At 40.3% G+C, this 24,484-nt stretch overlaps 1 protein-coding gene across 1 annotated transcript in view; it reads left to right on the forward strand.

Moving 5' to 3' along the window:
- Positions 1-24,484, forward strand: part of ANKRD33B (ankyrin repeat domain 33B) — a 42,320-nt gene that overhangs the window by 8,543 nt on the left and 9,293 nt on the right. Inside the window, exons 2-3 of the mRNA XM_087760822.1 lie at positions 17,501-17,630; positions 23,294-23,434. Coding sequence (XP_087616948.1) covers positions 17,501-17,630; positions 23,294-23,434 — 271 coding nt within the window. The remainder of the gene's footprint in view (positions 1-17,500; positions 17,631-23,293; positions 23,435-24,484) is intronic.

Here is a 24,484-nt window from a genome sequence, read left to right on the forward strand (position 1 = left end):
GCCTGAAACTTGTCAGAGGTATTCAGTACTTCTTCCCGGAGAGGAAGAAGGCAGAGACCAGAGACTTCTTTGAAGGGATGGGCGCTTGGGTTTTGGTTGTATTCACAATTCACACCTAAGCAGAAACCAACCACAAAACTTGGAGCTCAGAAACTATTTTGGGTATGAATAAGTTTAAAAGAGGTGATTTTAGAGACCCCACATCTTGGATGTGGGTAGCATGGCTGTTGCAAATTCATAATGAGAATTTGAGAAGCAGAGGGCATCTACCATTAGTACGACACTACACAGAGGTTCACAATCCCAAAAGCCTTCAGTTGCTGTTCTTGCTGCTTTGGGTTTTACATGCTGTATCTGTATTCGTTAGCAGATTTTGTCTTTTTTTAAAAAGGATATGATAAGACCAAAACTAAAACAAGCTTACCTCCATGCTGGTTTGTGGTGGCATTCAGGCATTCATTTCTGAGCCGATCAATCAGTTTCAGTGTGCATCAACATATGTAAAGAATGCGTGACTATATGGAGAACCCCTGCATTGTTTTGATCCCAGAAACTCTACTGATACCTGACATATCAACATACACGCTATTGGAAGTGATTCATCTTTGGGCGCTGTTGTTCTGCCTTCCCCTCCTCAAGGGCTAAGATTCCTAACCTACAGAAAAAAATTTAGTTTCCAGTAGCGCTTCTCCATGAGTCTAAGGTAGCACAAATGCTTGGCCTGAGGGATGTTTCAAATCTTTGGGTAAGGAGTGCTCCTTGAATTAGGATACGGCTCTGTGTAGAAATCACTTTTCAGGCCTCATGCTTGACCTGAAACAAAGCGCATGCCAATACTGTTTCTCAGGAGGAAAATGGAAGTTGGAACAGACAGCACCGATAAGAAGCATCTGATCGCTCTGAAAAACTGGGTCCTGTTGAGTTTCAGTAGCCTGTAGGAGCTACCATGCCTCAAGTACGCTGGGAAAGGAAGCAGGTCCAAAAGCCAATTCCCAAATTCTTCAGCTTCAAGCTACGTACCAGTAAGGCATCGTCTGTACCTTGTCTGTCAAGGTTGTTGGTCTTGAGGCAGGGTCTCTGAGGAAGAAAGAATAAATGTTCCCATCTCGGGCACTGGTTTCAGAGCTGTCTGCTAAGAAGTGCCACAGAAGCAGTGGATTCAGGTGCCAGCTGCGTGGGACAGCAGGTCCCCAGTGCCACATCTTTCAGCATCATCAGGAGCTTGACTCTCAGTTCCCTTCACGCCCTTTGGTCCTGCTAGTGCTGGAAGCGGAGACGTGGGCTGTGGCTCTCGGGAGGACCAGAGTCAGCGCTGCCAGGTGGAAAGGCAGGGATGGGGACACCCAGCCCCTCATCGCGTAGCGCCCTTTTCAGCGATGTGAGACTTGCTTGTTTTTCACTCGGTCTGGCTTGTCGCTGCATTTCAGGGACATATCAAAAAGGGTTTTGAAATACGTATTAACTTTCACTTTTGCGTGTGGCACACTTGTCATATTAATTTTAGTCATGCTGTCTGGTGTGTGTGCTTGGGAATAATATAAACTATGAAAATAAATACTAACAAATGTTGAACAAGGAGTACAAATAATTAAAATATCTATTTGGATCTATCCAGACATTTCAGCAGGTACTATGACGTTCAAAATCTGTCCTGCTACTCAAGAAGAGACGGACTGAAAGATAAAAAAAACAAAGCCCCGTTATACATTTTGGTAATGATTACTGTGTAACAGAGACCAACAAGAATCAGGTGATTTATTGTAATACTGTTATGTGTTGGTAGTACTTCATCTTCACAGAGGAGAATGGTAGTGAGACTGAGTAGTAACTCTTGTATGACTTTGTAGGTGTTGGTCGCTTCATGCCAGATGAGCCTAATGTGCATCAGGTTTATTTTCAATTACATTTCATTAAAACACTTTTTTCTTCCTCTAAAGAAAAGTTACACATGATCACCAACTAAAATTCACTGTTAATTTTGAAATAAAGATTGATTTGGAAAACGTCAGCAGCCTTTTACTTGTAGACAGTCCCTCCAGATGAGCACGGGCTGTGTGTGCATTGCCAGAGGAAACCATCTCTGGCACGAGAGCACGTGTGCGGCTCGGCTCACGTCCACCCTGCTCAGAGTTAGCCTCTCTGGAGTGGACCAACGATGTCCACACATCCAGCGCTTGGCCCAGGTTTTCTCTGAATCCCAAGTGGTTCTTCTAATTTGTAATTTTTTTTTTTAGGCTTTTCAATTCAAAGTGCCCAAACTAGCATTATTTGTTGTGTTACGGTTTTGGAAATCATTAACTATGATTGATACTAAAATTGGTATAATATCTATTTGCACATGCTGTGTACTTATTTCAGATATGACAAGATAGCTTTCAAGTAGGATGACATAGCTAATATGATGCTCCAGTTTTTCCCAAATTGGTGTTTTTGGAGCTCTGCATGGAGCTGGGAGGTTTAATGCTGCTGAGATTTACTGTTCTTGGACTGTGCACAGATGGATTTAAGGGTGCTTCTCAGGGTCTGCTGCTGAAGGAGGACAGCTAGTGCTCTACAGACTCAGTTATGATGAAACAAAAAGAAGCCAAATGACAAAAAGCTATAGGTGAGATATTTACCATTTAGCATCATGGTTGTGGTTGGGTGTATTTAATCATCAATCAACTCTAAAAATGCCAGTCTTCTGGTTTTGCCTCAGCGTCCTGCAAAACTGCTTGATTTGTCCACGAGCGTGGCCTGTGAGTGATTGTTAAATGAACAAGGACTAACTTTATAAAAATGACTGTTATTCATTTATGGGGTGGAAATGTAATTTTTTTTTTTTTGGTGCAGTGTAATATATGTAATAAGGCTGCACAGCTGAAAATTTATTATTATTTATTATTATTCCTGTTGACTGCTAACCACTCTATGCTTATCCAATGGTTGGAGTGTTTCCTTCTCTATCATGCTCTTCATCATCATGAAATAGAAAAATTGCACAAATATTAATGAAATCTTCTTTGCAATATTTCTTCAAGGTAAATGTGTTTTTTTGCTCCCATCTCTTAGCAAATTCCAGTGCTTTGGAGTTGGGCACCACAAAAATGAAGACAATTGTGTTTACAAGTCATGTCTATACTATTTTAATGGACAAGTGTCTCTAAGCAACCAAGTTCTATTTCAACCAAAGCTCCTCATTTACCTAACAGGAATCTGCAGTTGTTGGTGTACCTTTGTTTATACCTTTAGTAGAAGTGCGCTTCCAGTTTTCTGAGCTTGCCAGCCTTTTTGCTTAGATGGAGCTTTCTAATAGCAACAGATCAGCCATGACAGCTTGTGTGGCCTAATGCCGTACTGAGCTGATGGGAAGTATCCTCCTGTAACAGAAAATCAGAAAATCCTGGAAAGCAACACAGGCAGCTGATGAATATGCAGGCCCATTTGCTAATTCCTAATTTTCTCAAGACATGAATAACGTGGCTGCGGCTAAATGCTTAGTTATGTGAAAGTGCTAGTCCAATAATTGCTATGATGTTTGGCCAACATTGAATGTAATGGATATAGTCTTCTCGTGAACAGTAATAGCTGTCACAAACTGAGATGGAATGTGTCAGGTGGCCAATATTTTTCTGTGTCCTTTTATTTTATATGAAGGTATTTATTTACAAATCTTCAGCTGGAGAGATTAGAGAGCTTTTGTGATGAGTCTTGGGCATAAGAACATGTTTATTTTCTTTTATAAGCTGTATGGCTTGCAGCCAGTTAAGCAAAAAAATTCCTTTTTTTTTAGGATGTAGTTTCCAACTGTACATTGAAAATTCCCTATAAACCGGATATCTTCTTTTTTTCTCCAGGGGCCTGGAGCATCATTCAAAGGTCCCATAGTATGTTCAGATACTGCTCTCATTAGTGAGCTTCTAGCAACAAAAATGCCATCCTGCAGTCAAGCAATGTCTTGAAGTACCAAAAGACTCTGTACCACACTGCTGTAATTCTTCAGCTGCTGTGGGGCACGGGGACGTGTCAAGCTCGCTGCAAACACCTCTGAAAAACCTCCATCAGATGTATTTGATACACACTGCTTTTTTTTGTAGCATGTTTCTTTCTGGCAAAAGGCGTTCTTTTGTTAAGAAAACTGTTTTAAATGTCTACTATTTCTCTCAGAGATATAGGTCCTTAAATTAAAAATTAGATTGCTTATATGAAGTCCTGGAGTCCTGACTCAAGAGAAGCTGTTCTGCAGTTTACTCAAATATTCTCCAATTTTATGAGGTAGAAGAAGAACAGTTTCTGCATTGTTTGACTGAAACTGTTCTATAAGTGGATATATTGTATTAATGAGTTACCAGTTTTTTACAAAGGCAGGTTGTCTCTAGTAATTCCAGACATTTGAGTATACATGTGAAATTACCCCCCCCTTTTTTTTTCAGATATTTAATTCTATCTTCTTTACTTCAAATTCAACAATATATTAATATTCAATCCCTCCCTACATTTCTTTATTATTTAGATGAATGGGGTGTGTTCATTGGAAGATGAGATTCTTAGATCCAAATACAGAGGCAGAAGATGCTTTCCTGCCTTTATTGGAAGGAGCTGGACACTCAGCTGAGATGAACAGGGTGGTCACAGGCTCTGTATAAGAGGAAAGACTGCACCAACGGTGGGTAGAGCCTCACTCAGCTCTTGCCTCTAGGGAATGGCATTACGAGTGTGTGCTGCATTTGTTTATTAAACTCAAGCTGCAGTACCGTAGCTGACTTGAGACAGGTACGATGGTGATGCTACTGTCTGTCACTTGCATATTCTAAATATGATTTTCACCTTTGCCGAACTGTCTGCTCATACGCTGATACCTATTACAACTGCAGTGGATGATAAATCCTTATTTAGCCAATTGAGATAATAAAAGAGAGAAATTTAAAATGGGGGTGCACACTTAAAAAAAAACCAAAACCACCCTGCTTTAGAACTATCTTCTTCAGGATTTTTAAAAAGTTGAATCTGCAAAAAACAGTGAGCTACCAGAGGGAAAAAAGTCCCCTCTGAACAGAGTAATTCAATGTCACAGTGTGTGTTTTCTCAAACAAAAAAATCAGTCTGAGCCTCTTGCAGATAAGTGTCATTCCGGATGAGCCCTTTCCCCAAATACAGTGCTAAATTAATGTGAGGGTACTTGCTAGGACTTGCAAGCCAGTAGCAGCAGTGTTCTTGATACAGCCAAGTGCTATTCTCTGATCTTTCAAAAATGTAATTCCGTCTTTTGTTAAAACAGATGCACTTTTCACAGGCTGATGCTAAACCTGCGGGAAGGAACCATTCCGTTACGGGAAGTCTGAGGCACGCTGGATTTCCTCTCCAGTGGCTGTATGCAGCCTATCAGTTACTCTATTCCTAAAACAGACAGAACTATAGTTTGATGGTTTTTGTAGCAGGAGTTAGTTCTTGCTCTCTACCTAGCCACAAACATTACGGAGTCATCAGTACTCGTAGGTGTAAGTCAGAAAGATGCAACCCTCTTTGCCCTTGATCAAAGTATGTTTACATAAAAACTAGAAAAGTCTACCTGAAACATAGTCTGCATGTTCTGCTGTAATTAAAAATGTTATCATGGTCATCAGTGTTTCTAACAGTTATAAAACATTAGAAACTTGGGCATAAAATGTATACTCTTAGTATTATAACGCTAGTTCACTATGCATTACTTAAAAATTGCATACTTTTTGTTTGAAGGTAATGTTTTCACCCAGAACTGAAAATCTCCAGTATTCAGAACGTGTGAATTTACCAAGGCAGTGTTTAAAGAATCACAGTTATTAGTGCCTCGTCTCTCTTTGTGGAGACCCACTTTGCAGTGCAATTTCTGGAGCGCTAGTAATTAGCAGCACATAGGTGGGAAAGAGTGGAAGAGTTCTTATGAAGTCAGGAGCCGTAGCACTTTCCTCCAAGTTTCACAAGCCTAAATCCAAGGAGTAATACTTATAAAAATCCAGGGTTTGGCCTCCAGCATGGTCATCTGTGAGATTCCACAGTAGCTGCATTGCACGGAGCTGTGGGATTACAGGATTGCAACCCTTTAGGATCACGAGAGTTGACACTAATCCATACATACGAAAATCCACTTTAGGTCTCTGAGTGAAAAATAGACACGTCCCATCAATTCACCACAGATGCTTGAAAAGTTTTTTTGTTTTCTAAGGAGAAGCAGGAGACTTTTTTCATATTTATGCTCAAAGAAATATTTTGCCTTGTTGGGGCTGGATTAAAAACAGGAAGGGGGGTAACTGAGATGAAAGCCAGTCTAGGTAACACCAGATGCATATCCTAGATAAAGGAAACTCTTTTGTTGTGGAAAGCATAATACGGGCTTTCAAGAACCTGGATGCTTCACCATTGCTACTTGCACTAGTTGATTATAATCTGAAGAGACAAGTTAATGAGATCCCATCAGTGAGATCTTTGCTTGATAGAAGCAAAATAATAACACCCGGTCCAGCTGGAGAACCTTCTTCATGTCTACCAATAATATTTCAACATACATTTCTTCCTGAATATCAGCATTTAGCTTGCGTTTTCATGAACAACAACTACTGATTGTTGTTACCATGTTATCCTCTTGGTTGAAAAAGAGGATGCTGACTGTCGCTATGTGATAACACATCTAGAGTGAAGTATCTAAGGTGAATCCTGTACACTAAATACTAATGCATTTCTGTCATCTGAGAATCACTTGCCTTTCTGCTGTACAAGGACAGCTGGTCTTCTCCCCTCTTTGTTTTCACTGGGGGAGAAAGTTTACCGCAGTTCCCTGGTCCATTCAGGTCAGTTCAAGGATCAGCGAGGCTTATTATTAGAAGATCCAAGATCAATAAGGAGGATTATTATTAGAAGTCTTATAGAAAAAGAAGGAACGAGGTTCAAAAGCCAGAGCCCAGGGGAGGCTGGGAAGAAAAGACAATGAGGGTGTTACTTAGCCATTGATGTCATTATGAAGCTTACTTCAAATGGCAGACTAAGATGGAGACTGGGCTTTTATTGCTCATACAACTTCTTTAGATCAAAGGGTGAGGAAATAGGCTGGTACTTTTGTGTGTGGTACTGTGCAGTGTTGTGAGTAGCAGGCAGGCAGTCCCCCATCTCTGGTGTCCCAAGACGTGTATGCAGTTGCTCTTTTTGGTGAGTATAGGGGCTTTGCCAGGAAGAGCTTTCACCCTGATGGATTTTTTCTTCAAGTTGCTTTCCTTTTGAGGAAAGAGATCTTTTTTTTTTTCCCAGTGGCAGATTAACCACTGATGGGCTGACCTCTTCCTGGGCTCTTTCTTTACAAGGTTTGGGTCTGGTGTCATTCCACGACCAGGAGGCTCAGAGAAACACAAACAAAACAAATTTACAGAAGTTGGAGGAAAGGAACTGAAACTTCTTGGGAAGGTCTTTCCTGATATAACTACAGGAGCTCATTGCCACAAGAGGGTGCTTGCAAGCTCATCACTGGCCGTGTCTCTTCAGAGAACTCCACAGTGAAAATCTGCTGGGGCCTTTAAAATGCTGTTTATAGAAGAGACAGATAAGATACAATGATAGATTATGAGGGAGTAGAAGGTTGTGCATTTACCTCTCAGCCAGTGTCAAACTGAAATGGGTTGTTTACAAAGGTTTTGTGACTCATTACTTTTGGAGAGGTCTCCTGAAAAAAAACGTGCATTCAAACACTGTGTTTAGCTTCTTGCAACAGATCTAAGTTACAGTCAGCCTGTGTCTGATAGAACATAACAGAAAGGAAAATGTGTCTGTTAAACACAGAGAGAGGAGTTGAATGCCGTGCTTTAAAGCCAAAGGAAGTACTTTTGACAGAGTTATGTCAGTGCACAAAATGCATTTCATATGCCTTCTGAATGAGCTATAAAATACACTTTTAAAATGCTGCAAACTCTCCTTTTTATCTTAAAAGTGTGTGAATATATGTATATATTTAGAGCCCAGGAGAGAAATTAACAGTAGTGTCTGTAAGGCCCAGGACTTGGAGTTCAGATCTAAACTGGTTTCTGAATGTTCCTACAGGTCTTACATGGTGAGAGAGTGCACTGGACTGCAGACACATCAGGTTTGGGTTATGCTGTTAGATGATCTGCCTTTGACTGTCATTTCATTTAGCTCTTGGGGGTTTTGCCTATCTGAAAAATAAAAATTATGCTTCAATGACATAATTGATAGGAAGACTATTATTGTAACATCAGATTTTGAAGTAATCTGGCAATCAAGAGATTCTCCAAAATGTTTTCCATATAATTAGTTCCACAAAAGGTATAGTTTGAACCTTATTAAAAACTCTCTTTCTTTCAGTGGTTCCTAAACCCACTGCAGCTTTTTACAGCAATTGGCTAGAGCAGCAGGAGCTCCCAGCCTCATACATTCACAGGAGGAAGCAGTCAGCACTTCGCTCTTTTAAATCTAGTGCTAGCTGGAAACACCTGTTCCAAGCAAAGTTTAATAACGTGCTGTTCATTTAAGGATCCAGAAATACATTATCCTTCTTCACGGGATGATTTACAGCCCTTGGAAGCCTTGCTAAAAGTTGCGTAGCAAGCCTGTGGAAGACAAAGAAACGAAATTTAAATCAGCTGACTGTTCGCTGGGACGGGATCTCGATGTCAGTGGGAGTCTGTTACATTGCCTCCCCCAGCCCTCTGCAGTTAACGATTTGGGTTGCTAATGTTCAGAGCACCTCGAAGTGCAGACATGGGATTTGTGGTAGAACTGCCTTCTGGGTTTACATCAGGATTCCCCCCATTAAGGTTCAGTACATCATTTACATTGTTTTCTGAAGTCAGACCTCTCACTTTTTTCTTATAAATATCACTTCCCTTACTTTTAAGCCAGAGAAGAGTGACCTGCGTCTAGCACAGATATCAAAAAAACAGGCATAGCAAAGAGGGTTGTATAAATTTGGCTGCCATGTATCATGTATTATTACTGTCAACACCATCAAAACTTAGCACTAACATTTGACAGTATTAACACTGATTAGTATGTGCTATACAAACAGGAAAGCTAGGATTAGTAAGGCCGCATTATTTGTCAGGGATCATCACTACTTAGTAGTTGTACCTAACACGACAGTCTAAATAAATGGAAAATGTGAATTTTAACCTGATAAAAATTGTGTTACTTACCCTACCATCTTCCCACGCTATTTTTTGTCCTTTACAGTCAGGCACCCCATAAGCAAAACAGAGCCTTTCCCCAAAAATGGTATCCTGGGCTGAATTCCCATGTTATTGAATCTAGAGATAATGTCCTTTTAATGTATGGATAATGGCAATAAGCTCCACTAGGTGACCTGCCAGTTCATTTTAAGTATGTGTTATTTTTATTAAACAGTATTTCCTTAAAGATTCCTTACATATGCCTTTTCTAAAATTACACCTTGTTTACTTCTGCTGTGACGAGAGATCTCACATACATTGCAAAGCTTAGTTTTGGACTGATTGGACTACATCAAATGTCACTTCTGTTTGCAGTTGTGGAAAAATGATGTCGGTTTTCTCTCTTTCCATAAAAACTTCTTCATTCTATGTATTGCTTTGTTGCACAACAGTCTGCTGTCACTAGTAAAGGCATTTCTCCTACCTGATGAAATTTAAGACTGAGTAGTACATTCCTAATATAGTCTTACCAGCTGTCACTGCAAAATAATACGTTATTTTAACAAAATTGATCTTGAGCACGAATGTGTATACCTGCTAACATCCTGAGCAAATATGTTTTTTAATATATACGTATATTTTAATGGAATCGCATTAAGTTTTCTGACTGAAGCACCTCAACGTTAAAATACGCCTGAGTTAGTAATAGCTGCTACTAACTCTTGTCCACATGTTCAGGTCTTCAGTTCTCTGTTTCCAGCTGAGGTTCAGAGGGGAAAGAAGAATAAAACATTTTTCACGTGATAGCACAAGTCCAGTAACTACTGTTTTAAGAAGTTATCACCAAGCGTCATCTTAACTCGTAGCAGAAGAGCTGGCAATGCGGCGCAGGCCTCCTGCAACTCAGTCGACACGGTGGCCCTCAGCTCATGTTTTTTTGCAGGGCTGTTTCCACTGCTAGATGTAATCCTGAGTGCCCTCTGCTTCTGGCCTCCTTCTGCAGTGAAAGGGGTGGCCGAGAGGATGCAGTACAGCCAGGAGCAAAGTGGCCCTTTTCTCCGGTGGTCAGGGGAGGAGGTGCCAGCCAGCGTTGGCTGTTGGTCAGGCCATACAGCCAAAAAATGTCCTCTGTACTTCAGCAGCCCTCCAGCCCTTCGGACACGGTGTGCTTTGGGGGAGGCACGTGTGGGGTGAGAGGTGGCAGCAGATGCTGTGGGTGAAAGACTATGAGAGAGAAGCCGCCTTCTGCGGCGCCTGGAGCATCCCTGGGGGACGGGGTGTGGTGAAGGGCTCCTGAGCAACCGGCTGTTTCCCTCACGGGAAGATGAGGAGAACTCCCCACAGGAATGAGAAGAAAAAAGGATTGCTACTTCTGATGTAACGGTCCAGTTTTCCTCCCGTCAGGCTTCCCATGGGTTGAAGATGTAATCATCTGGCTTCTCAGTCGTCCTCTCCCCCCAGCTTTGGTCAAGGGAGCCATGTCAAGAGGCAGCCGGATGGCTGGCGCTGGGAGAAGACATCGGACAGTGCGGGAGCTGGGGACGTGTTCCAGCCTCCTGTGGAATAGTATACAACCCCCAAATCCCCATCAACTCAAGGGTTTTTGATTTCTCATTGAGTTGTTTGCTTTTATTATGGGGCTTGATATTAAAAAAAAAAAAAAAAAAAGGGTTAATCCTTCGTAAGCATCTCTCAGTATTGCCATATGATAAAACAATTTGTTTCCTATGTATCCCACACACACTGGAATATCTCTGGCTATGCAGCGTGTGTTTTTCTGCCTTGTGTGTCCCTTACGGCCCTTGGCACTAGCTTCCTGAGGTTTCTGCCAGGTGCTTATATCACTAGTAATCCTGAAACCGATTCAAACAACGTACATGTTAGTAAATAAGGGAAGTACACAAATTTTATTACCTTTTCTTGTTGTCTGATTTATTACATAAGTGGCACTGGTTTTCTTTGTTGCGTAATGGAAGCTTTTGCAGGCATAGTAAAATGAACTTTCCTGGGACTATTTTTAGAGGTGATCACAGAGATTTGGATTAGAATAGATTAAGTAAGGACTTCTGCAGAGATGATACATATGCTAAGCTACACCTCTACTTAAAGATGTGTGACCTGACTGGTATAAGATTGGTTTACGAAATAAATGAAGTTGAACATATCCCACAAAATGGAGGGGAAAAATGGTGGGTTATCATCTGCATGTCTGTGGACAGGCCCGTGTTTTTACCTAGGGGAGCGCAGCTCACGCTGGGAAATGAATCTGTGAGCGTTCATGATGCTGTGAAGTGAAGGCAGTAATTTTGTGCCTTCAGTATTCAGGCACTGGAAGGGGCAGAGCCATTTAGGCTTGCTTTTGGGTAGAAGATTGTGCTTCAGGTGACTGTGTTCCTCTGCAGAGGAGGCAGAGAGTTTTGCACGCCGCTGCTCCATCCCTGCTTGAATATTCTTTGGCACTTGTCTGATCGTCTGATCGCTTTCCCTCGCAAAATCAGCATCTCCCCCCTCCAGGCATATGGGGTTTTGTCCAAGCAAGTTGGACAAAATTTGTTTAAATTCCCAGCTCGTTTTTTGGTTGCTTTCTCAATGTAAATTTGTATGTGACTAAGCTGTTGCAGCCCTTTCTCTAAAAGGTCAGCCTAAATTATTTTGTGCAGATAATATTAAAGCTCATGTGCTTGATGGATTTCTCTAGCACATAAACACCACTTCTCATGGGACTGATGACCTGAATAATTACCTCATCTCAGTCACTGTTGATCTAATCAGCTAAACCAATTATAATACAAGCTCAAGCCATTTATGAAAGTTTCTCAGATTGCTTTTTGCAGACTGGAAGGTTTTGTGCATTATACACAAATTAGTATATTAGTGATGCTCAGCACGAAATTTTGCTCTTTTTCACTACAGTGTAAATTTAGAATCTCTGTTAACCCCAGTTTCAGAGAGTTGCAGAGTTTTTAGCAGAGATCAGAATTTCCCTCAAATAAATTTGGGAGATTTCTTTTGAAATGCTTGACTTGATTTTTTTTTTTTTTTTTGCTTTGTGTAATAATAAATTATGTTATAGTGCATGATAGTTATATATAGTTCTGTTATAATACTATTATGTACAACACAAAATATTGAACATACGAGTTACTATTTTTGTAAATCAACAAGAAAAAGTTCAAATGCAACTTTTTATTCCTTTATATTTTATTATTCTTTCATTTCTATTACTCATAATATTTGTGTAACATGCTTTTAACAGACATAATTTTCATAGTTGTCCCTGCATATGATTATGAATTACAATTAATCATTATCTCATTTAATTCAACTACGTGCAGCTTTAGTCATTGCAGTTAAACCAACCTTGCAGAATTTTCATTAATACTTACAGCCGCATGCAAAGCAAACCGGACAGTTGTTCATTACGATGCTTATAAAAACCAATGGGTAATGTCAATTTAGTCTTTTGCCAGACCCATTTTTGTGGGGGATAACAGGGGAAAAGCTATAATAAGCTGGTTTCATTCTCAGCATCTTGGTGGTAAATAAGTTGCCTGAAGAGATTTTTTTTTAAAAGCTGAAATAATTGCATGCTGTGTGTGATTTGCTCTGCTGTTCAGCTTGAGTTCATTATTGATCCTCTAGTTTTTCCTGTGATCTCTATTATATGTAATGATCTAGTGTACAAATAGCCTTACACCTGTAATGTTGTCATAACGTCTGATTTATAAAATTGTCTCCTGAGATATCCATGACCTGACTTAATCAGATACATTGTTATGTCATTAGCCAACACAGCTGAGCAAAGCAGAGCTTATTTTTATAGTGGCAGCACTACTCCAGTCTCACATGAAATCAAAGGCACATGAAGAAATATAAGTTTAAAAGGAATCAAAAGTTTCCCAAGACTATTTTATTCTATTTCAAACATGCACATTTCAAGTTTATGCTTTTGTAGGAAATTTTAATACAATATTTTTAGTCTGATTACAGAAGAGCACTATGAAACTCTTACAATTCGTAAACACTGCTTAAGGAAGGTGTTGCAACATCTGATTAACTTCAGGTAGTCCCATGCCTGAAATGTCCATTTATGTACTCTGGAATGAAATTAAGAAAATTAGTTATAATTTACTTAGAATATATGGAAAATAAGTGATTTATCCCAGACTGACTGTTTTGTGATATGTTCTAAATAAAGTACTGTTAATTTTGCTCTGTCACTTCAAAACAAAGGGGGATCTTTCAAAACCGTGCTAGTTACATAAAAATAAGATATGTCACATACTATAGAAAAACTGTGGGGAATCTCTGTGAAATGCCAAATATTCCACAGAGGAAAGACAGAGCCCTCAACACCTGGCGGTATTATGGCTTCTACTTGGAAAAAAATCTGTTACTGAGCTGAATTTCAACCCTCCCTTATGTGGAAAAATTGCCAGTAAATGTTAATGTAGTTGATGTGATGGATGACTCATGCTTTCTTGTTAGTCAAGCAGAGTCTGTATGCGATATTTGAAAAATGAAATAGGATCTGTTGCAAACCTCAGAGAAGCCAGCAGCCCCGGTCTCCTGTAATGAAGAAATCCCTTTTGCCATAGTCCAAAGGCATCAATTTCGTTTCATGTTTGAGGTCTTTTCTGCACAAAGGCTCAAAGCAGATTTTTTTTGCCTCTTCTGTTTCATGGGTCTGGGAGAATGACAGGCAGCAGCCCTGGCCGCTGATCGAGAGAGAGCAGGTCTTAGCTAAGAAAGCAGTCCTTGAAAAGTAGGGATACCGTGCTTGCATGCTGCGACATATGTACAGTTATTCCTTCTAATAATCCATGGTTGTTATATATTAATGGGAATAGTTTGAGGTTTTATTATGATTTAAAATAAGTGGTGGTTGAGGACATAAGAAAAGGAAGAGAGGGAAAAGGATGCGGTTGATGGAGAAAGGTTGAAGTCTTAGGGAGAGGACATGCATTTAAGAATTATCAATCTTCCTCCTCCTAAAGCTTTCGCACGTAGTGAATATGTCTGAGAATTGATCTTACTGACAAAATAATAGTAAGATTCAATTTAAAAAATATGTAATTTTTTCCACATACACTGACCACTTCATAATTGCACCATGACCCTTCATATGAGGAACAGAATAATTGATGCCTTGGTAGAACACTAATGAGTTAAAATATAATCTCTTTTCTCAGGATAACCAGATTATTCAGGTTCAAAATTTTCTAGCTAAGATTGATTTATACTGCTTTGTTTTTCTTTTTTAAAAAAACATTAAGTGCACAGCTGCATTTTCCTGCAGACTGCTGTGACACAGGCTACTGCTTTACCAATTGCTTCAAAAAGCAGTTTGCTGAAAGCAATTTTGTATCAGTTATATTTATTAATTGAGATTGTTGAAAGAGTTTGTAATATATTATGGCTGTGGGTAATAGTATTTATTGGTATATGAAGTTTCCAGACTAATAACTCATGTTGCGATTGATTGATTGTGCCTCCTGGCTGATCTGCTTGTACTAACTTTCAGCAAGCAGAATATAGACAGGATCAGAAACAGATGCAAAGAGAAAAAAAAGGAAAAAAAAAAAAAGCAACCTGAAATGACAAATTATCATGGTATCCTTGAACCAGGATTTGGGAAATAACAGCCAAATCCAGGGGTTTATTGCAATTTTCATTCTAAAGCTGTAGCCTCCTGCACCTCATTTCAATATCCGATACCTTTGCAAGACTTATGCAAAGGAAAGCAGTCCCTCAGCGAGCGGTCTGTCTCACCCACCTCCCGATGAAACACGTAACTGGTAAGGGCAACCAGAGAGCACTCGCATCAGCTTTACAGCCCTGGACGGTGCTGGGAACTGCATGGTGGTGAAACGTCTTGTTTTTATGTCCTCGTGCGATTGCTCGTTTTGCTTCTCAACCAGGGAGTGCTGGGCACACTCCATCGGGTACCGGCTTCTCACACTCTTATCTGAAACACTTCAGATTCGTACAACCATCCTCCAAAAACGATCTTCCGTGTTACACCATGTAATCCCACAGAAAGCTCCTAGTCTCTGTTGCCGTTCCTTATCCTTAAGCAAGCAGTCTTTGATCGCGTCTTTGGAAAATAAACTTTAGAAAATGTTGATACCTAAGTAATCCTTCTGGTTTGTAAACTCAGAACAGTGAATGAGACTGATTGATTTTGAGATCGTTTGTGTCTCATATCTGCTGAAATCAGAATGCTGGCATGTGTTGGATATACTATATATAGTTTGTTTTACTGTTTTACAGTTTGTTTTTCATTTAAAGAGAGAAAAAAATGAACTTTTTTTTTTTTTTTAAAACACCTGTTAAACAGTTTTAGAACACAAAAATGTCCTGTGAAAGTATATTGTGAAAATATCCTTCAGATGATACTGGGTGAAACAGTTTTTTCCATTAGAGGTGAAAACTACTCTAAGGTATTCTTACAGCTTTTTGAAAATACCACCCTTCAGAAATGCCAATTTTTTCAGTGAACAATAGGACCTACCTTCTTGTTGTCAAGAGTTTTAGGTCTCCAAACTATTGTACACTTAGTTTTCTGCTATCATTACTAATTGACCTTTTTTTGAATGATTGGGTGGTGTTTTAAATCTGCAGAGTTTTTGGAATTGTAAAGACCTATATCCTGAACATCAGGTGAAAAATGAAATTATTAAAGAACTAAAATAATGCTCAAGTCCTTACCAAGTGGACACTGACACAATTTTTTTTTTAAAGCTAAGAATGATTACACTGTAGTAAAACTTGGATTAATCTGAATAATTCCACCAGGAGAGTACGTACTTTTTAGAGACCTATTTCAGGTCATATGTGTATATATGTATCTCTTTAAGCAGAATCCTCTGTACAATTTCAATAGAATGGTTTAAAGTATTACAGGTGCTTCACAAGGAAATGGAGATGCTCTTTATAAAGCAGTGGTGGGTGTTGTTTCATACTGAGGACAAGAGTGAATTGAGAATAAAAGAAATTTGAGTAATAATTTTATCGAAAGATGTAATTGAGAAATACTGCACGTAGCCTGTGAGCATCCCAAAGAGTTGGCATTGCCTCTGGTTCGTAATGAAGCCGTTTGCCACCTAAACCAAAAGGACCATGCAGAATAACGATGAAACAGGACACTGAAATATTAACTAACTAGTTATAATGACAATAAATCAGAAACCGCAGCTGTTGTCATTTGGCGAATGGCTCTGTCTCAGTAGTGTCCATGGGGAAAAGGAATAAAAAGAGTGTTTATGCAAGAGCAGCTTAGAAAAATGATGTAGGAGTCAGGGTGAACCATTCAGTTTTCATAACTGGGTTCTCCTTCTTGCTAGTCTTTTGTGGTTATGAACTTGCAGCATGTCTGTGTGAGCACTTTTTAGGCTGGCAGGGTTACCAGAGAGGTTGAGATTTGTGTCTCTGCCCTTATCTTTTCAATAGTCAGATACTGATGCTGAGCTCAGGAAAACTGAGTCATGCGTTGGCAATGAAGAGGGACCGCAGGGAGCACTGATTTATCTGCACCTGCCCTCCTCTATGCCCGTCAGCCCCGTGCAGATGAACGCTGGGCTGCCCGAGTAATCCTGAAGACCAGAGATAATGGTTTTAATCCTAGCGGTCAAGCGAGCAGCCAGGAGTAAGTACTGTAGTTCCATTTAATTGTCATTACAAGTGTATTTTGATGTATTTTAGGGAAGCTGTCAGTTTGCTGCTGTGGAGTGAAACACTAGATGGGTACCAAGCTGAGTTATAAGGTTTACCTTCTGGCTTGGCTTCCTCCTGGAAGTTTTACAGCTTCCAGCTGTCATAAAGCACATTAAACAGGAGCTCTAAAAGCAATTTTATTTTATTTATGGTTATAAAAAAGGTCTGGTTATAATGGGAAACCCGAAGTATTTAAAGTTAGCAACAGGCAGTATTGAACACGACTCCTGCCTACCACTTCCCCTTCAGAGAGCCAGCAGTTGTTTTACAGAGAATGAATATTCAGATCATGTCTAGTTCATCTTACCTGCTGGGTTCATTTTATTATACAATAAAATCTGATTTATTCTCATTTGGATCTAGATTATATAGTCATATAAGCATAAGCCATTTATAAACAGTTACTTTCCAAGTAGCATAATATAATACCTACTCTCTTAGGTATTTCTGAGGAATATCAAATGTTACTCACCAAAGGGCAGAGATAAAAAGTTGTGTTTTGGATCTGAACATTGTGCCTGGAGCTAATCACGAGTTATGCTGACCTTCTCAGTTCTTCATTCTGAAAAAGAATAAATAAAAAACCAGATTAATATGCTTCCTCAGTGAACTTTTCTGAGTCTGGTAAACCTAACTCTCTCTTTATATTTTACTTACAGAATGGTCTTATCGTTGCCTGTTACCAAGGTTATGTGGATATTGTAATAGCCTTAGCACAATGCCCTCACCTTGATGTGAACTGGCAGGACAACGAAGGGAACACGGCTCTAATTACAGCTGCACAGGCAGGTAAGGCTCTTTGTTTCACCTCTTACATACAGGGTCTTAGGAGGAGCGTGTGTTGTGGCCATTATTTTTAGGATTTTGTCAAAGCCTTAAAAGAAATTAGTCTGCATAAAACAATCCTGGCCGAGCCCACTCCCAAATAAGTTTGTCATGATTTTCTTTGAACTAATTAATCTACAGTAATATTTATCCAATGGATTAAGACAGAAAAAGCTATACGTTTCTAGCAGATGCCATTAACTATTTTAACTTAAAGAAAATGTTGCCCCAAGTGTGCAGTACTATACTACTTTGTTCCTTTTAGCTTATTTTCCTATGTTTGCGCAGGCAAGCAACCAGTTAACACTGTGGTCATATAATGTGCTGTATCAGTGGCCATAGCATCTCTTCTCTCATGCCTGTTGCACCTACCTCAGTGGGTCTGTAGTAATTGCTGACTGCAGGAAAATGTATCATCATTAAGAAATATCTTAGCTGCTAAGACATTCTTCAGCCACGCCATAGTTAAAAGCAAAAAACCCTTCTATTTATGTAGTCTCGGCAGGATTCAGTGTTTGCCAATGCTGCTTTTATAACAGACTGATTATATTGACATCGACCACGTTAATCCTGATGCAGACTGGAGTGGGAGCAGAGTTTATCCCCAGGTTTTCTTTTATCCCACCCAGCGTGGTAATATTCAGTGAACAAGTGTAACAGATCACATAAATGTTAAGAGATGCTCCCACAAGAGTTACTAGTTCAAGTGTATGGTTAAAAAGCAATCAGTCAATTATTTCTGTTAAAACTGTAACACTGTGCTTTAACCTTGAAGTGAAGCTGTAGTTTTTTCTTAAAAATGTTAACAAAAATGCTGAAGCATGTGAATCAGGAAAAATATGACCAAGGGGGCCATCCCTTTCTGGTCTAAAAGCTGTTCCAAGGGCTGCCTGGCTCTGCATCCGTGGTTTCCTTTGCATCCCTCAAGTGTGCTCCTCAAAGGCAGTCACTTCATGAGGAAATGCATACTTGGTCTTTATCATGTCTTCTCACTGATGAAGAATATGGGATGTTCATGGGAGTTCATGGGACACAGTATTCCGTCCCAGACCCTGTCTGTTCTTCTCTGGCTGGATGGAGGAAACAAGTTTCCATCAGGCAGCATCAATGGACATCCCATGTACACTTCAGCCATGTCTGAAGATTGGAGCAGCTAGGTTTCGATTTTACTTGAGTAACGTTGCCACTAGACATTTCCAGGTAATAGCAAACTTTGCTTTGTTTTGTACCAAAAAGTGAACTCTGCTAAAGAAGCCGCTATGAGACAGGTCTTGAATACTGGAAGAAAGAATTGGGACCAGAGTTGTCACTTCCATAGCAAAGTCATGAGTATAGTAGCTTTCCAAAGAAAGTGGAGAAGTCCCCAAAACTCTAACCTGCTGTATTTATCTGACCTAATATAAATTTGGACTACGAAAGGTTTAACACTGACTCCTTCCTGACCTTTATAACTCAATGATAACGAGCTCAGAATTAATCCAGAGGGCTGGCATTGGCTTGACACTCTCTGCCAGTACTTGCTATTGATCCCCAAAGCAACTGGAAATGACTGTAGTCAGCAGAAGCCTATAAAACCTCCTAACAACTTGGGTGTTTTCCCCTGCCTATGATAATCCTGAGCTACAGTGTTGACACCAGTTATTTAATTCATTATCACAAGATACTGCTGTAGTGTTAATAGAGATTACCATGAGGTTGACATTGCAACCAGAGGAGCTACGGTGCAATAGACGCTGCTTAATTATTGCTGAATGTTAAGTAGTAACACTGAGCAGTGTATTATAATGAACTGAGAGCAAAGCTTATGTGAGCTTTCCTTTAGTGGAGGGTTTATTTGGGTTTTTTTTACCCTTAGGCCATGGAAATAGTAATATTTTTTTCAAAATAAATTATTCCAAGAGATCACTGTTATTTATACCAAAAATATTGGTTTTCCTGTAAAGAATCTAATAGCAAATCCATGTTCTTTCAGTTGATTGTAAGGTCATATCAGAAGGTTTCAGAAAGTGCTGCCATTTCTGTTATGACCTGCTGACCAGGTGGGCCATCACGTGTGGCCAGACCCCGAAGAGGAGCTGGATGGGAAAGAGGCTGCGGTCCTGAGGGATCGTTCTGTGTGTTTCAGAGGCTGCACCAGTAACGCTAGGTACAGGTACTAAGGGAGGTGACAGAGGCCTCTCTACTTTTGCTGGAAGAGTTTAAGATCGACAGTTGCTTATGCTGTTTCATGACTGCCCAGACGTGATGCTCAAATCTGAGCATCAGCTTGATTTAAATAGAATTATTTTAAAGACCAGCCAGAGTCTCAGAAGAGAAGTGAATTCAGTTCCTCATATCCATTTGCTTTTGATGATTTAAGATCTTCATCATAAAGTATCTAAAGCTGAAGTTTTTCTGCATGGGCTGACCTGAGAAAGATAGGCTGGAGGGATCAGTGAAAAGCAGTACTTTGTAAGCTTATTAGTATAGAAAAATAACCGCAAAGTGCTCTGCTTAGTGCGTAAATTTCAGGTTTGAAAATTGGTCTGTTCACTTGCTCTCTCAATATTTCTTACAAATATGGGATCCCTTCTTAAAGAGATCTTGCCTTCCAAAACTGTAAATTTGTTGCAGCCTGCAGCAGGTGGTGCCCAGAAATGGGTGGTAATGCTGTTAAAGCAGAAGCAAAATCATTACATGTCAGTACAAGGACAATGCAGGAAAAAATGGGAGACTGATGCAAACAGGAGATTGAAATAACAAGCGGAAAGAAAGGAAGGAAGGAGAGTGGTTTTGAAAAAAGGGAAAAGGAAGGAAAATTACATTAAAATTTGTTTCTCAGTCCTACTACTGCTGAGGACATAGCTACATCAGTGGCAGTGTATGGTAATTGGCATCCACTGGTGTTCAGAGAGAGTCATATTTGCTCATGAAGTATAGATGGTTTATGTTACAGGGACCAGTTTGGGGCAAGGCTGTATAGCTGGGAACACAAAATGAGAAGTTATCCCAGTTTCTGCTTGTTAAGGGAGACATGGGAACACAACCACCTAAAGCATCCAGAGGATAAGAGGTTCTGGCTGTCTTCGGTTCCACCCATCCGTCTGAAAGCATTCTCCACCCATAGACCAACCACAGGCTTTTTGCAGGTACAATTTGAAATTGTGATGCTATATGACAGAGCATCTTCCTTACTATGCAGCTTATCCTTCTGCCTGCATGACATAGATTATTAGGTAATATTGTCATCATTATATGCATTTCCTCTGTGGCAGCAATTAAGTGAATTAAGCTACTACAGACATCTGTGCTGATCTCTGTCTATGGCTCACAAGGCGAAGAAGTGTACCCTCAGCATGCCAGTTCTGGTAGGAGATAGATCTGGCTTACAAACAGCAAGAGCCTGATACAAATTCAGTATGACCAAACTGGCTGAGGCCAGGCTAATTTATTTTAAAGCTGCATACAGCTTTCATAGCAGACTTTAAATTATGGAAGACTCACCTGGTTTACGATTTAGATAGACACTTTTAGTTCGCCCAGACGCAGGAGAACTGAAGCGAACTTTATGGCCTTAAATCAAAAGCATATGACAAAGTTTGAACAAAAACTTGGCAGCTGTGAGTTTTGCTTTGAATTTGATATCTGTTTGAACTTGAAATTTGATGCAAACCTCAGAGGACAGAAAGCTCCTGCAGATGAAAACTGAGGTGGTTTGCAGGAATCCCTGAGATGCGAAACTTCTGAGAATCACAAACCTCTTCATTTTCTTTGTTATTTTATTGCTGGAGTTTTTTTTCTGTCTCATTTGAGGCCATCTGTAGTCCCCTGAAGAGTTTTGGCTGAAAAGGATTGACTCTTAGGATCATCCCACATTTGCAAAACATCTCTTACATCAGCTACGCTTTTGGCAAAAGGAAGAACATCTTTAGTAATGTAATAAACGCTGAAAAATCTTTCATCTTATTATTTCTCCTTGTTTCAGTTCCTGTCTCTGGTTTCTGTGGTCAAAAAGCAGTATTTCAGCTGTTCCAAAACCTTCATGAAGGTGCACGCTGATCGGTGAAACAGAGCATGTCCTGCAAAACAATTTGGGGACAAAGATTCTCCCGGTAGTAACTGATACCCTGTTAGGATTTGGTCTTATGCCATAAAGTCAGTGAAGCCGGAGCCTCTGTATTGAGTAAGCAGGACCGGGTCACTTGATCCTGCCCTGGACCCAGTTCACTTTTGCTTTGTTCAGTTTGTTGCGGTTTGCCGTATCTTTATATTTCATTTGCATCGGACTGTGCAAGGTTCAGGGAACTCCTTCTTTGGTTTTCTCTGGCATTGCTAAGCTGATCTGCGCTATCTCTACATCTGCTCAGGTATCAGGAGAGTTTCCAGTTATGCAGCAAAGTAGCAAAAAGTCCAGCAAATTCTAGGAGATGAAGAGTAACACCAGAAAACATCTTAAATTAATTGGTAAAGATTTTCTTAACTTGCTTTCCAAAGTGGATGCAGGACTGTGTTGGTACAAAGCAACTGCTGATGAAATCTGCACCAGATGTGACATTATAGACTTTAAAAATTGTCCTGTATGAATTATAATCTGCTTCAGTAACATTTCTAGATGAATTTGAATGACATGCATCACAGAATATTCAGCTGGACTGCAGAGTGAGATGAGAGAATATTTTTACAGCTCCTAGTAATTAAATTGTAATTGTTGCAGCTGCCTGACAGACTGCATTATTTTATAAAGCATCAAAGCATCATAAAATGAATGACAAGTGAAGGGAAAACTGTTTTGAATGAGTCATAATGGCACTAGATACTCATCTTGTTCTGATAGTCCAATTATAAAGACTTGACGTTTTAATTGATCTTCCAACCATTTAGCCAGAGATGTCTTCAACTACTCAGTCTGCCCTTGCTGACACCAGTTATCCTGGTGCACAAGACACATGAATGGCAACAGTTGTTTTTAGAAACAGAACTCGAGTCGTTTATTTTACTAACAAAACTGAACATCAACCCCATTTTCCTATTGCTGGACAGTAGACAAGTGGCTTTACACTGTCAGAAGGAAAAATAAAAATGTGGGATTCTATGCAAAATACTTCTTTGTCTCGTATCAGGCCTGGCACGGTTTGTTAGCATTATTGGCTGTAACTACCACATGTAATCGCTTTTTAATGAAGTGCCATTATAGCAAGGCTCAAATTTACCAAGGGAGTGAAAAAGCTGAACCTTTGCAGTAATTTTCCCCAGGTGACGGGTCTTCCTTCCATAAGCTGTAGGAATTCCCTTTGCAGTGCTACTCACTGAGTCAAGAAACCGAGGCCCCTTGCAACCTCACAGAGACCATCTCTGGTTTTCAATTATTCCCTTACCTTAAACTGACTTTTCAGAGAAGAGGGCAACTTGAGAGAAGGTGGGAACCCAGGTTTCCAGGCTCCTAGCCCAACAGTCTGGTCAGAAGTCAGTGCCACTTAACCCTAAGGCTAATGACTGGAATGAGCGGAAGAGGATACGAAGAAAAGAGATCTTATTAGTTATCTGCATTTTTCCAGTTATCGAACCTGCAGGAGTAATTTTTTGGTTTAACCTTGAGACAGCACCTTAATTCTGTGACTTATTTTCTCTGCTTTTTCATTTCTTTAAAGGGCACATAACCATTACAAACTATTTGTTGAACTATTTTCCTGGGCTTGATATCGAGAAGAGGAATGTGTTCGGATTCACAGCACTGATGAAATCTGCGATGCAGGGCCGGACTGAATGCGTGAAAGCCTTGATGCTGGCAGGTATGCAAAGTGCTTTGCTGCTTCTTCATCATCATCTACCTGTAAATACTAGACAGTCACACGCAAACACCAAGAAGAAAATTGGCTCTTAGGGTGTTTACTCTGAGAGGTGTGGTGCAGCCTCCCCTGGAAACGGGTGCAGCTTTTAAATAAGTCATAGACAAGGTGGTGAAGCCACATGCTGCAGGTGCAGGAGCGCTCAGATTGCCTGTGGAAACTCATCCAGGATCTCTCCAAGAGCTCTCAGGGTGAGATTCATTGTCTGCAGCAGAGTTCGGGGAGTGTGATCATCAAGACTTGTAGACAAGGAGTTAATGAAGTTCATGACACAGCTGGGAGAGGCACGGGGGTCTCTTGCTGCCAGCTCTGTGGGTGTGACGGTGCAAGGGTGCCTGACGGTGGTGGGACCCTAGCCAGACCTCCACGTCTCCCTCCAACCGTGGCAGGTCCTGGGGCAGGGAGTGGAGAGCTTTGGGAGCTCTGGCTTGTGTCAGGAGAGTTGGGTGTAGGGTTCATATCCTACAGGGGACATTGGTGGGAAATTTGGCAACATAGGGAATAACCTCTCTTTCTAACCCCTCTACAGATCTGAGTTGGGTCTCCAAGTTTATGGGCAACAGGGCGCCAGCAGGTCTGTATCTGCTGCAAGGAGGGAATCGTGGCAGAGGGAGCGAGCAGGTTGATCTCTGCCCATCTGCCTCTCTTCACGTCTGAGAACAGGAAATATGTTTCTTGCTGTTGGCTCTTGACTGCAGTTGAATTTCCAGCCGTATCCATTGCGAGGTGAAGGGGTCCTGGAGAGGAGACTCAGAAGGGCGAGAGGCATTGGGGCAACAGCCTCTACAGGAGTGGTCCCAGCATATAGCACCTTTTAGCCACAATGTTGTATGGTTTTATTATATTAAGTAATTAATTGGTATATAAATTTTTAGCTAATAATTAAATAAGCATATATTAGTATATATTCTTGTATTACAGTTGCAGATATTTGACACAAATTAAATATTATGGAAATGATAACAGATTGCATGTGAATATTGTTACTGTCTA

Source organism: Nipponia nippon, unplaced genomic scaffold, assembly GCF_047370975.1.
Source record: "Nipponia nippon isolate SJK-2023a ecotype South Korea unplaced genomic scaffold, ASM4737097v1 scaffold_1, whole genome shotgun sequence".
NCBI classification, from domain to species: Eukaryota; Metazoa; Chordata; class Aves; order Pelecaniformes; family Threskiornithidae; genus Nipponia; species Nipponia nippon.